Here is a 14954-nt window from a genome sequence, read left to right as displayed (position 1 = left end):
AAAATAAAATAAAATAAAAATAGCATCAAACCAAAGCTTACTACTAGATGTGATAAAGAAATTGAAGTTATAGTAGGGAAGAGAGAAGACAGAAAAATTAGGCAGTAGTCATTTTCTTTCTCAACCAAATAATGGTGGGTATCTTTCTAATTTGAATGGTTCTAGAGTTTGTTTTCTGTGAATAGGAGAGTATCCTTGAGTATTCAGGAACACAGTTGAAAATGTGAAGTTCACATTAGCTTTGGAAATTGGGCCCAATGTTGTTATGTATCATTTGGCAAGCCTGTAGTGCTCACACAAATGAGGTACTGAGCAAATGTTAACAGAATTGAATTGAACTAAGGCCATACTTAGTCCTGAAAGGCACTTGTCTTCCTTTCTGCCTAATGTCCTTTGGTTCCTCCATCCTTCCCACCCACCATTCCCCTTTATCCAGTCCACACAGCTTTATTTAATGAAACCTGTGTGATTCCGAGATAACGATGATAACTAATGCTTTTAGAGTTGTTGAAATGCTTTCTGATTCTCTTTATGTTGGAAGGAAATTGAGAAGTTTGAGAGGTCAGTCTGTAAATGATGCTTTGGCTGCAATCTTGGCCTTTGAGTTCTGCTTTGTTTTTTGTTTTTTTAATTTACATTATTTCCTTTATTTTTTTATTTTTGAGAGAGAGAGAGAGCGAGCGAGAGAGGGGAACAGAGGATCTGAATCAGGCTCTGCACTGACAGCAGTGAGCCTGACACAGGGCTCAAACTCACGAACCTTGAGATGATGACCTGAAGTCATGACACTCAACTGACTGAGCCATCCAGGCACCCCAGAGTTCTGTTTTATTTAATGGAAGTATTTAAGCCTCAGTCTGGGTAGCTGAAAAATACTACTGGAAAGAATGTCTCAGTCTTCCTTCCACTGGAGACCAGCTTGCTGAACTCCACATTGTACCTCAGTCGAACTGACTGTTGAGTTGTAGGGCATGCCTCAAGTTGTCCTATGGTTTTACTGCCCAGTTCCAGAGAGTTACAATGGACTCATGAGTCATTCTGTGAGTGACAGGAGCCCCTTGCTATTGCTGCTGTCTGGTTCCGAGCCCAGGGTTCCAGGGGGTACAGAGACAAGAAGATTGCTGTCCCTTAGGCCTTTTGCTAGCCATTTTGGATAAGAATGTAATCCTGAAGACTTAGGATATGAATATATGCACTTGACTTTTCCCACTGAATATGTAAGGTTGTTTGTGTTTGAGAATAAATTGATTTCCTTTGGAGGGAGGAGACTTCTGTGTTTTTCTTGCTCTCAAGTTCTTGCAAGGCTTCTTGAAAGAACTAGCCTCCAGATGGACCAATTATTGTTGGAGACACGCACCCAGCCAATTCCTAATATGAGTACATACTTAATGCAGGCAGATGGGTGTATGTTTTTTGCGGTGACCTGCCTGTCAGGAAGTGACACCCACAGGAAAATGTCTTATGACCCAGACTAGCTTGAGTTGGCTGTGGGGTGAGGGGAGAGGGAGAGTCATATGATATGAAGATGAATCACTGAGATGGCATATTTACTTTTCTTCCTCTTCTTCATATTTACCAGGTTGGGGACTGGAGGGAATGAGGTAAATGTGAAATAACCTTGGAGGGCTCCCTGGCCTGGGGAAGAAAACCTCAGGAGGGAGGTCCATAGTGTATAGATTGCTTCACTGTCCCATATTCCAAGGACCTCTGAGGATTAAGTTACCACCTGCAAGAGAAGGGGGATTTTAATCTTTGGGGACTCTCATGTCCTGATCTCTTGCTTACCAGAGTTACTTAAAAGAACCCCATTCTAACCAGGTAGCAGATTCTTTTTCCCGTTGTGATTTTTCCCTTCCATTGCTCTCTTGGTTTGTCTTTCCTAAGCTTTTTAAGGTTTTGTTAATACCCTGCGAGTGGAATAGTAAGGCTGCTAGAGGAAATCAGCCATTGATGGAGTTTCCTTAATCTCATTCCATAATACTTTGCTAATTTCCTCTCAACTGATACTTTTTTGAGTCTTTACCTGATTGATGCAGAGCAACAGTTTGCATGAATGTACCTTGAAAGTTGGGCTTTGAGTCCGTTTTACCATGTATACTAGACTTGGCATCTTCTTTGGCCACAGCCCTTTCTGGCATTGGGTCTCTTAGCTGCACACATGAGCTGTATCTTCCCCTTACAAGCTGGGGAGAAGCTAGTGTCTGTCTGTAGCTATTGTCTGCCTGTGCCTTCTCATTTCTTTCTAGAGTCTTGCTGACCTGGTCTATGAGCTACTTGAATCAATTGCCTTTAACATCCTATTTTTCTTTTCTCTGTGTAGAAGATCATTGCTGTCTTCAAACCCAAGAATGAAGAGCCATATGGGCACCTTAATCCTAAGTGGACCAAGTGGCTGCAGAAGCTATGCTGTCCCTGCTGCTTTGGCCGTGACTGCCTTGTCCTCAACCAGGGCTATCTGTCAGAGGCAGGGGCCAGTCTGGTGGACCAAAAACTGGAACTCAACATTGTACCCCGTACAAAGGTCAGTGACTTGTCTCTCCAGGGAACCTTACTGCCTATCCAGAGTTTTCCTGGGCCTAAGTCCTGCTACATGTTAATGGGGCTTAGGTCCAGGAAGGGCTGTTTATGTCCTGAGTCTAGGGTTCTCAGCCTTTTTGGGGGGGCAGGTAGTAGATTTAGGCTCATGAGTTGATCATCTGATGGAAGCCATCCTGAGAAGGATACGCATAAAATTTTTGCACACAATTCCAGGAAATTCACTGACCCTCTGATGCACACTTATGGGTTCCTTGTGTTTTTCAATCCCTGGTAACTGTAAACTGGTTAGAAACCTAGCTACTTTTATAGCTCATTCTTTTAGATTTCTGAGCTATTCCATGATTTAGAGATAAGCTAGAATGGACTAGCTTATGTCAGCTAATCACTATACAAGGTCTGGCAAGGAGGAATCTAGGATGGGGTGAGAGTCTGGCTTGAACCTGTGCAGGGAACTGACCTGGAATTCTCATCCATCTTTTTGCTGTGAAATTCTTGTACTTATCTGAACATAGTAAAATCAGGGTCCCAGATCCAGGCAAATCCACACTTAGAATGGATTTGCACATCCCCTATGTTTGTTATAGACTTAGCTGAGGTTCTAAGGGAATAATAATTCCCTCCGCCTCCCCCCAATATGCTGAAATACAGAATTGTTTGCTTGCATTTTCAGGACATTTACTGATGCCAGGCTAAGAATCCCTGTACTGCGGGGTGTTACATGAAACTTTCCAAGAGTTATGAGGGGAAGGAATCTGCTGGTCAGCATATGAACATTCAAGGACACATCATCACCCATTTAGTATGTGGCTACCTCAGGTTTAGTAACAAGCTGGAGCTCTGATCTGATATGCCCTGAGGCTGCAGGAGCATCTTTGTAGCTATGGCCTTTAATCCTCTGAGAATCTGATGAAAGCTATACATCTTGTTCCCAGAAAAAGAATCACATATTTGCAGTTGTTGTTTGCATAGAATTTCAGGGGGATGGTTCATGGACCAGTTGCAATCTACTCATTTACCTTGTAAGGACCATGCCTCTAGCTTAAAAACCCCTGCTTAAGATTTTCTTTGAAGGTTTAGATAGTAGACTGTGGGCAGAGACTGATCAGCAGATAGAAGCTTTCCTTCAAACCTGTTTTTTTCTGTTTCCCAGGGTGTTTTAGAAGAAATTGTGATTGTTGTGGTTGTTTAACTGTCTGCTCCTTTGCCACCGAACTCCAAACAATAAGCCAGCTGGTTTGTAAGTTTGTAGAGGTCAGGGACCATTTCTTGAAATTTCCTCTTATATTCAGCACCTAGCAAAGTGCTGTTTTTATAGGAAGTATTCCATAAGTGCCAGTTGAATCCGTGAGCGAGTATCAAACCAGGAGGGACAATTCTAGAGATCCCCCCGACTCAGGTCCTTGGGGAGAGCGTATGCTTGTAGCTCCCATGGACATCTGATTCATTGCCTGGTCTTGTACAGTTCATTCCTTCCCTCTATGCTTTAGTTCTCTCTGTACACAGAGTTAAATAGCACACTTTGAACATCTTGTATGATAATTAATGCTTTAAAGATCTCCTGCCTAACCAGAATTCCTCCTACTAGGCCCCTCCTAGATTCTAGAAATTGTTTTAAATACTCCTTGCTCAGCACTGTCATTCCCTTTCTTCACTAGGTAAATAGTGAAGCCTAGCCATGTGCCTGCTCTGCTTGTGCTTCTGGAGTGCAGTGCCTGAGAATCAGAGGTTGAGGCCACATTCTGACTCTGCAGCTTTTTATTGGGTGACTCTTGGCAAGTCACTTAAAACACCCCCATATCCCCTGCTTGCTCAGTTTCCTTACTATAAAAATAAGGATATAAATAGTTCCTACTTTATGGGGCAGCTATTAAGATTACACAGGATAATCCATGTAAAACACGTAGCCTAGTGCCTTTGCACAATATAAACACTCCACACGTCCTAGCCTGTAGTATTTTTATGTCAATGCTAATCATAATAGAATGTTACCCCCCAAAATCCCATTCTTCCCCATCTCTGGTCTTCCTCTGTCCCTATGGAGAATTTTAATGTGGCCTGATGATCTTTTGCATGAGAAAGTCAGCAACAATAAAAAAAATACTTGTCTTCCATGAGACTGAGATGAGCTAGAACGTTGCAAGTTTAACAAAGAGTTGCTAAAGAATAATGAGAGGATGTCTCTCCCCTCCCAGCCTACCCACCCTTGTGACAAGATTCTATCCAGTTGATTAGAGCATCTGTCACTATGGAAACGGGGCTCATGTTGTGATGGAGCTTCACATAGTAAGGCTCTAGTTCTCATTCAGTAGCTGTCTCTGCTCTGTGTTCCTGTGGGGTTTCAGGTTATGATAGCTTCGTTAATCATACGGAAAAAGTGGGTTGTTACAGAGAACGATAGAAAATAAATCTGACTGGGTGGGGGCGGGGAGGAAGGGTAGTTTATCACTTGAGAAAAGCAAGGGTTGTCACTGTGGAAACTGGCAAGGTAGTCCCTAGGAAAGCCTTTTTTCCCCTTGATTCCTGTGCATGTGTTTCCTCAGCAGAGAATGCCAACTTATAGGAACTTGCACATCCATTTTAGATACTCTGTTAACATTGGATGGACAGATGGATGGGTAAGGAGGGAGGGAATGATTTCGTCCCTAAGATTCATAGGCACAATATTTAGTTATTTGTAATGAGTTCTGCAAGGCTTAGGAAAAGAAAGAATTTTCTTTTAAATTTAATTTTATTTAATTTAGGTATTTATATGCTGAAACTCACTTGTTGCTATCTCCGAAAGAATATGCATTTACTTAATAAATATTACATTCACTTAATAAATATTTAATGAGCATGTACCAAGCACTTTGTTAGGTACCGAGGATGCTAATGTGAATAATATGATCTCTTTTTCCCCAAATCTCTTTAATCTTAAGAGAGAGGTTAGATAAATGAATGGATAATCACAAGACAGTGTGATAAAGGGTGATAATGGACACACATACGGATTGTAGTGATATTACTATAATTTGACAATCAATCATGGTTATCTTTTTTTTGTTGTTTCATGTTTATTTATTTTTGAGGGAGGTGGGGGGGAGGGGCAGAGGGAGAGGGAGATTCAGAATCTGAAGCAGGCTCTGCACTGTCAGCTCAGAGCTTGACGTGGGGCTCAAACTCAAGAACTGTGAGATCATGACGTGAGCTGAAGTCAGGTGCTTAACCGACTGAGCCACCCAGGCACCCCAACAACCAAGTGTAATATTGGTGGCCCATTAAAAAATGTTTTTTTGAATAGGCAATGCATACATCTAGTGTAGAGATCAGAAGGCACAGTAGGGTAAACAGAGTAGTTCAGCCTCTCTCCCACCTCTTGTCTTCCAGCCACTCTGTTCCTTCCTTGGAGGCAGCTATTAGTACTAGTTTCTTGTATAATATTCCAGATACAGTCTGCATAAATATGCCTATATATAGTAATCTACTAAAAATTAAAACAAGTTTTAATGTTTATATTTATTTATTTATTTGTATTATTATTATTATTTTTTAAAGTAGGCTCCATGCCCAGTATAGAGCCTAACACGGGACCTGAACTCATGACCCTGAGATCAAGACCTGAGCTGAGATCTAGAGGCAGACGCTTAACCTACTGAGCCACCCAGGCGCCCCTAGTGTTTATTTTTTAAATGTGAATAATTGTACATAGTACAAAATTCAAAATTAAATATAAGGGTATGGAGTAAATTACAATTTGTTTTTATGTGGAGAGAAATTAGGTGTCGGGCCCTCTTCTCCTAACCCAGGTGGTGGCCGTATTAGAGGAATTCATGCTAGCTGCTGTAACAAACCCTGGATTTCAGTGGTTTAATGGATCTTGCTCACATAATAGATCCATGCCAGTTAGTCAGCTCTCCTAGATCCCTTGTCACTCCATGTAGTAACGAGAGATCTAAAATCCTTCCATGATGTGTTTTTGCCATCTCAGAGCCCTTCGTTTCCAGCTGCACAGATGGGAGAGTATGAACTAAGGATCATGGGAGATTTTAGGGGCCAGCCCTGCAGGTGATATACATATATCACTTTGTCAACATTCCATTGGCCTGAACTAGTCCTTAGAAAGGCTGAGAAGTGCATTCTTTCTGCATGCCCTGGGAGAGGAACAGCACTGGTGAGCGTCTAGCTGTTCCCTTCCAATGGTATAGTTCTTATACTCGACTGTAACCTAGGTATCTCTTCTCTTTCCACTATAGGTAGTGTATCTGGCCAGCGATACCTTCAACTATAGTGCCATTGACCGAGTGAAGTCCAGGGGCAAGCGGCTTGCGCTAGAGAAAGTGCCAAAAGTTGGGCAGCGGTTTAATCGCATCGGGCTACCGCCAAAGGTATAAACTGCACATGTAAAGGTGATGATTTATGGTGGCATAACCATCCAAGTGGTGAAACAAGGCACCTAGAGACTTGCATGTGGACATGCGAATAGCCTGCCTCGAGGCTCCTGTCTTCCTCCTTTTTAAGGTTTGGGGAATAATTTTCCAGAGAACAGAACTCCTAACTTCTCACTTTACTCCTCTGGCCCATTTAGATAGGCTTCTTGAATTTGGATTGGGCAAGCACTCCCATGACCTTTTTCTGACATAAACTCCACAGTGCCTTATGGGCGACTTGGCTTACTCCTGGGCTCTTTGGACTTGAGCTACAGGGAAGTCTCTTTATTCCTCCTCTTTGGCTGCAGGTTGGTTCGTTCCAGCTCTTTGTTGAAGGCTACAAAGACGCAGACTACTGGCTACGGCGTTTCGAAGCAGAACCTCTCCCTGAGAACACTAACCGGCAACTACTGCTGCAGTTCGAGCGGTTGGTGGTGCTGGACTACATCATCCGCAACACTGGTGAGCAGCTGTGGGTGGTCCCGGTGTGCTAGACGGCTGGGAGGCGCGGGGAGGCCTGGAGGCCTGCCGAGCTCCATGCCCGAGTGCCTTCTCGGGATGAGGTTTGTCTGTGAGTCAGAAGGGCCTCGAAAATAGGTTGCCAAGACACGCTTTGTCCAGTTGTGCAGTTACCAGAGGTAATGAGTCCTGGAGCCAGTAGTGCATTTTATCTTAGCCTGTTTCCCAGTCCCAGACAGAAGACACATTGGCCCTTCCGAAGCAACATCGAGAGTACTTTTGTCCTTGATCCCTAGTCACTCAGAGTAGCAAGACCCATCGTAGGACAGTTTTGTCTTTAAATACCTCATGTGCGTCGACTCATACGGTAGTTGTCATTTGGTGACTGACTTATTTCACTTAGCATATGCCCCTAAGGCTCATTCATGTTGCGGCATGCATCAGAATTTCTTTCCTTTTTAAGGCTGAATAATATTCCATTGTGTGCATATACCATATTTTGCTTATCTATCCATCAATGGACACTGGGGTTGCTTCCATGTTTTAGCTATTGTGAATGATACTGCTATGAAAGTGGGTGAACAGATATCTTTGAGACACTACTTTCAGTTATTTTATATATATATATACCCAGAGGTGGAATTACTGGATCATATGGCAGTCCTGTTGAATTGTTTCGTTTTCCTCCTTTTTTTTCTTTTGAGAGAGTGTACACGTGTAAGAGGGGGAGGCGCAGAGGGAGAGGGAGAGAGAGAATCTTAAGCAGGCTCCATGCCCAGCTCAGAGCCTGACACAGGGCTCAATCTCATGACTGTGACATCATGACCTGAGCTGAAATCCAGAGTCAGATGCTCAACCAGCTGAGTCACCCTGGTGCCCCTGTTTAACTTTTTTTTAATTGAAGTATAGTGACCTATGCTTAGTCTTTGGAGGAACTGCCATACTGCTTTCCATTCCAGTGCACCATTTTACATTACCTCCAGTGTTGGACAGCGTTCCAGTTTCTCCACCTCTTCATCACTGTGTCATTTTCCAGGTTTTGTTTCCTTTTGTTTTTATCTTTATTTATTTATTTTTTTTTAATTTTTAATTTTTAATTTAATTTGATTTAATGTTATGTTATGTTATGGTTATGTTATGTTATGTTATGTTATGTTATGTTATGTTATGTTATGTTATATTATTTGAGAGACAGAGCATGAGCAGGGGAAGGGCAGAGAGAGAGGGAGACACAGAACCCAAAGCGGGCTCCAGGCTCTGAGCTGTCAGCACAGAGTCCGATCCGGCACTCAAACCCACGAACCGTGAGACCATGACCTGAGCCGAAGTCAGACTCTTAACCGACTAAGCCACCCAGACACCACTCCTTTTGCTTTTAGATCACAGTCATCCTAATAGGTATAAGGTGGCATATCATTGTAGTTTTGATTTGCGTTTCCTAATGATTAGTGATGTTGTGAACATCTTTTCATGTACTTTTTGGCCATTTGCATATCTTTGGAGAAATAACTATTCAAGTCCTTTACCCATCTTTGAGTCAGGTTGTTTTGTTGTTGAGTTGTAGGAATTCTTTATATATTCTGGACATTAATTCCATCTCAAATACATGACTTGCAAATATTTCCTCACATTCTGTGGGTTGCCTTTTTATTCTGTTGGTAGAATCTTTTGATGCAACTAATTTTTATTTTTTTAATTATTTTTTTAAGTTTGTTTATTTTGAGAGAGAGAGGGACAGAGCACAAGCGGAGAAGGGGCAGAGAGAGAGGGAGGGAGAGAATCCCAAGTAGGCTCTGTGCTATCAGTGCAGAGCCCATCTCAGGGCTCAGTCTCACGAACCATGAGATCATGACCTGAGCCAAGATCAAGAGTCACACACTTAACCAACTGAGCCACCTCAATGAAAGTAATTTTAAAGTTTTCATGAAGTCCAGTTTGTCCATTTCTTAATTTTTGTCTGTGCCTTTGGTGTCATATGTAGGAAATTACTGCCAGATCTAATGCCATGAAGCTTTTGTCTTACGTTTTTGTCTTAAGAATTTTATAGTTTTTGGTCTTAGATTTAGGTCATGGATGAATTTTGAGTTAATTTTTTGTGTATGATGTGAGGTAAGGGTCCAACTTCATTTTCGGTGTGTGGATATCCAGTTTCCCCAGCACCATTTGTTTATAAGACTGATTTTCCCTGCTGAAGGGTCCTGTCACCCTTGTTGAAAACCATTTGATCACATATGCAAAGGTTTATGTCTAGAATCTATTGTTTTACATTTATCTATTTAATTTATCTATATGTTTGTCTTTATGCCAGTACCACACTATTTTGATTACTATAGCTTTGTAGTAAGTTTTGTAATAAATATAGTTTATAGTAAGCTTGAAAGTTTTGGAGGAAGTATGAGTCCCCCAGCTTTGTTCTTCTCTTTCTGGATTGCTTTGTCTATTTGGGGTCCCTTGAGATTCCATATGAATTTTAGGATGAGTTTTTCTGTTTCTGCAAAAAACATCATTGGGATTTTGATAGTAATTGCATTAGATCTCTAGATTGCTTTGAGTAATATTGACATCTTAACAGTATTGAGTCTTCCAGTGTATAAACATGGGGTGTCTTTCCATTTATTTATGTCTTCTTTAATTTTTTTCAGCAATGTTTGTAGTTTTGTTTTTTATTTTTTGTTTTTTGTTTTTGAGAGAGGGCAAGTGGGGGAAGTGGCAAAGAGAGGGAGACAGAATCCCAAGGCAGGCCCCGAGCTGCCAGTGCAGAGCCTGTCACAGGGCTCGTACCCATGAACCATGAGATCATGACCTGAGCCAGAAGTCAAGAGTGGGCACCCCGGCGCCCCTTGTAGTTTTTATTATACAAGTCTTTCACCTCCTTGGTTAAATTAATTCTTGAGTATTTTATTCTTTTTGATGCTAAGTGGAATTGTTTTCTTAATTTGCTTTTTTGGATTGCTCATTGTTGGTAAATAGAAATGCAAATGATTTTTGTGTGTTGACTTTGTATTCTGATACTTTGCTGAGTTTACTTATTAGTTCTGGTGTTTTTCTGGTATGTCATCTTTAGACTTTTCTATATATAACATATCATCTGCAAACAGATAATTTTACCTCTTTCTTTCAAATGTGGATGTCTTTTATTTCTTTTTCTTGCATAATTACCGTGGTCTTCCAGTATTGTGTTGGACAGAAATGTTGAAAGTGGGCATCCTTGCCTTGTCTAGATCTTAGAGAAAAAGCTTTTAGTCTTTTACCATTGAGTATGATGTTTGCTGTGAACTTTTCATTTATGACTTATATTGAGGTAGTTTTCTTCTATCCCATTTTAAGTGTTTTTATTATGAAAAGATATTGAATTTTGTCAAATGCTTTTTCTGCATCAGTTGAGATGATCATGTGCGATTTTTATCCTTCATTCTGTTAATGTGGTATATCATACTGATCAATTTTCATATGTTGAACCATATTTACTTTCCAGCAATAAAACCCACTTGGTCATGGTATAAAATCTTTCTAATAATGTTGCTGATTTCAGTTTGCTAGTATTCTGTTGAGGATTTTTGCATCAATATTTGTAAGAGATATTGGTCTGCAGTTTTCTTGTAGTATCTTTGTTGGGTATTGGTATCAAGGTAAGGCTGGTCTCATAGAATGAGTTTAGAATGTTGCCTCCTCTTCAAATTTTTGAAAATTTTGAGGAGAATTGGTGTTAGTTCTTCTTTAAGTGTTTGGTAGACTTTACCAATGAAGCCATCAGGTCCAGGGCTATTGTTTGTCAGGAGACTTTTGGTTACAGATTCAGTCTCCTTACTGGTTATAGTCTATTCTGATATTCTATTTCTGCATGATGTAGTCTTGGTAGATTTTGTGTTTCTAGGAATTTGTCCATTTCATCTAGGTTTTCCAGTTTGTTGGCATACAGTTTCCTATAGTTCTCTCTCTCTCTTTTTAATTTAGAAAGAGCGTAATGGGGAGGGGTAGAGGGAGAGGTAGAGAATCTTAAGCAGGCTCCATACCTAATGCAGAGCCCCATGTGGGGCTCTATCTCATGACCTTGAGATCATGACCTGAGCCAAAATCAAGAGTCTGACATTTAACTGACTAAGCCATCCAGGCTCCCCTATTATAGTACTCACTTAAAATCCTTCTTATTTTGGTAGAATTGGTAGTAATGTCCCTACTTTTGTTTCTGATTTTAGCAATTTCAGTCTTGTATATTTTTTTCTTAATCTAAATAGCTAAAAGTTTATCAGTTTTATTCATTCAGTGAAACAATTGTTATATTTTAGTTTTAGAACATTTAGTTTATGTATAATGTACATATAGATGAAAATCTACCATCTTATGTGCTTTCTATGTTTGTGCCTTTTTTTTCTTCCCCTTCTTCCACTGATCTTTTTTCCCCTCTTTCTTGCTTTCTTTTAAATTATTTTATACTTATTTCATTTCTCCCCTCTTTTAGCTCAGAAGCTGTATACTCTTGGGGCGCCTGGGTGGCGCAGTCGGTTAAGCATCCGACTTCAGCCAGGTCACGATCTCGCGGTCCGTGAGTTCGAGCCCCGCGTCAGGCTCTGGGCTGATGGCTCGGAGCCTGGAGCCTGTTTCCGATTCTGTGTCTCCCTCTCTCTCTGCCCCTCCCCCGTTCATGCTCTGTCTCTCTCTGTCCCAAAAATAAATAAAAAACGTTGAAAAAAAAAAATTTAAAAAAAAATAAAAAAAAAAAAAAAAAAAAGAAGCTGTATACTCTTTTCTTTTTTTTCTTTTCTTTTCTTTTTTTTTTTGGTGTTACTCTAAAGATTACCATGTGAATCCTTGATTTCCCAAAATCTAATACTAATTGGTAGAAACCCTTAGCTTCATTTACCTATCTCCAGACTTTTATACTATAAATGTCATATGTTTTAATCATATATGCATATATATGTACATGTGTCTGCATGTATGTGCATATGTAAAACCACATTTCTATAAAACTATTAAGATGGTATTGTCATTATTGTTACTGTTATTAATATAATTATGGAGACTTTTGAGCATATACAAATAAGCAGAATAGTGAACCTGCATGAACTGGTTATTCCGGCCTTAACAATCATTGGTCCATGACTAATCCTGTCCCATTCACACTTCCATTTAGTTACCTTCTTTTATTATTTTAAGGTAATTTCAGGTATAAATTTATTCCTAATTATTTCAGTATGTGTCTAAAAGACAACTCTTTTAAAAAAATACTATTACACTCCAACAAAACTAATAATAATTATCTAGATTTACTAATATATTTACCCATTTTATTGCTCTTTAAATCTTCCTGTATCTCCAAGGTTCTATTTGGGATAATTTTCTTTTGACTTAGAGAATATTTTAGCACTAGTCTGCTGGTGATGAATTTTGGTTTTGTTTGTCTGAAAATGTCATTATTTCACCTTCATTTTTTGAAGGCTATTTTTGCTGGGTATAGAATTTGGGATTGGCAGCTATTTTCTTTCAGTAGTTAAAAAAACAAATATTCCATTGTCGTCTTACTCCCATGATTTTCTGTGGAGAAGTCACTTGTCCTTGTATTATTGCCTTTTATTTGAAGGTAATCTCTCTTTTTCTCTAGCTCTTTGTGAGATGTCCCCTGTAGTTGGTTTTCAAAATTTTTACTACAATATGCTTGGTATAGTTTTATTTGTATTTATCCTATTAGGGATTCAATTTTCCTTGAATCAACAGTTTGACCTTTTGTCACTTTTGGAAGATTCTCAGCTATTCTCTCTTTAAATAATTATTTCCGCCCATTTTTTCCTCCACTCCTTCTGAGAATCCAGTCACATTTTTCCTGGGTGCTTTGTTTTGCTCTTTTCTTATGACCTGTCTTTCAGATCATTACTTCTGTCTTTGGCACAGTCTAATGGTAAACTCATCTGTTGAGTTCTCAATTTGGTAACCATATTTTTCAGTTCTTGAATTTCTATTTGATTCTTTTTTATGGTCTTGTTTTCTACTAATATTATCAATCTTGCCTTTTATCTTCTTAAATAGTAAGGATTTTATGTTAAATATTTAAGAGCCTGTATCTTCATTGTTTGGAGCCCCTCTAGGTTTGTTTTAATTTTCTGTTTCCTTTGTTTTTAGCCATGTCATCCTGTCTCTTTACCTAGTTATTTTGATTGTCAGATATTATATATCAAAAATGGTAAAAATATTTGGAGGCCTAGGATGCAGAAAGTAGTAGAAGATGTGTAGTGCATCTGTGTAGAAGATGATGTTTGTTTTGGCAAGCAGCTAAGGGTACCAGCAATCCAGATTCACTTTAATTTCAGGTATTAAAGGGAAACTCTGCTTAGTTCCAAGGTGTAGTCCTTCAGGTTTCAACCCAAAGCATGGGTGATTTACGAGGGTCTCCTCCCTGTATCAGTCACTGGACTATGATTTTTTCTCCCTAGCTTCACAAGACTATTAGAACACTGTTCTTCTACCTCTCAACCTCTTAGCCACCTCTTCCCAAATCAGCAGGTGCTCTAGGAGAAAAGAAGCCACAAATGCTAGACTCTTCTGTCTGAATTTCCTTTCTCTCCCAGATCTTGACATTTTAACTCTTAATGGACTTATTCAAACCTCTGATATCTTAAAGAGATCTAAAAATATTTTATTGGGACGCCTGGGTATCTTAGTTGGTTGAGCGTCTGACTCTTGATTTCAGCTTGGGTCATGGTCCCAAGCTCGTGGGATTGAGCCCTGTGTCCACACCTAGCATGGTGCCTGCTTAAAATTCTTTCTTTCTTTCTTTCTTTCTTTCTTTCTTTCTTTCTTTCTTTCTCTTTCTTTCTTTCTCTCTCTCTCTTTCTTTCTTTCTCCCTCCCTCCCTCCCTCCCTCCCTCCCTCCCCCCTCCCTCCCCTGCTCACACACTCTACAAAATAAAAATTAAAAAAATAAAAATACTTTATCAATGTTTTCTAGTTGTTCTCAGTGGAATGATTGGTCCAAGTGTCCAAAATATGTAGTCCATTATTACTGAAAGTGAAAATCACCCCAGTTTTTTCTAACATCATGTTTCTGTTCACAGATCGAGGCAATGACAACTGGCTGATTAAATATGACTGTCCAATGGATAGTTCTAGCTCCCGGGTAAGAGGTTGATCTATGTCTTGAAGAAGAGGATGAGGTAGTGTATATGCATAATGTAGAAGCATATAATAATCAGAAATTAGGTCATATAAGTTGAGAAGAATCAGGATAGCACATGTGTTTAAAATTGATAGGTTAATATTTGATAGAGGTTTTCTCAATCTGTTTTTTTTTATTTAAATTTTTTTTAATGTTTATTCATTTTTGAGAGACAGAGTGTGAGGGGGGAGGGGCAGAGAGAGAGAAAGACAGACAGAATCTGAAGCAGGCTCCAGGCTCTGAGCTGTCAGCACAGAGTCCGATGTGCGGCTCAAACCCACGAATTGTGAGATCATGACCTGAGCCAAAGTCAGATGCTTAACTGACTGAGCCACCCAGGCACCCCTCTCAATCTGTTTTTTAAGAAATATCCTATTGAATAATGTTGATAGAGGTAGAAG

General features: G+C 39.8%; 1 protein-coding gene across 1 annotated transcript in view; it reads left to right on the top strand.

Annotated features, from left to right (window-relative positions):
- The window catches only part of PI4K2A (phosphatidylinositol 4-kinase type 2 alpha), a 33002-nt gene that overhangs the window by 6311 nt on the left and 11737 nt on the right, over positions 1-14954 (top strand). The window contains exons 2-5 of the mRNA XM_060641835.3: positions 2321-2521; positions 6771-6902; positions 7253-7406; positions 14453-14514. Of these exons, the coding sequence (XP_060497818.1) occupies positions 2321-2521; positions 6771-6902; positions 7253-7406; positions 14453-14514 (549 nt within the window). The remainder of the gene's footprint in view (positions 1-2320; positions 2522-6770; positions 6903-7252; positions 7407-14452; positions 14515-14954) is intronic.

The sequence above is a fragment of the Panthera onca genome, chromosome D2 (assembly GCF_046562875.1).
Source record: "Panthera onca isolate mPanOnc1 chromosome D2, mPanOnc1 haplotype 2, whole genome shotgun sequence".
Taxonomy (NCBI): domain Eukaryota; kingdom Metazoa; phylum Chordata; class Mammalia; order Carnivora; family Felidae; genus Panthera; species Panthera onca.
This window is presented reverse-complemented; position numbering and strand designations above follow the sequence as displayed.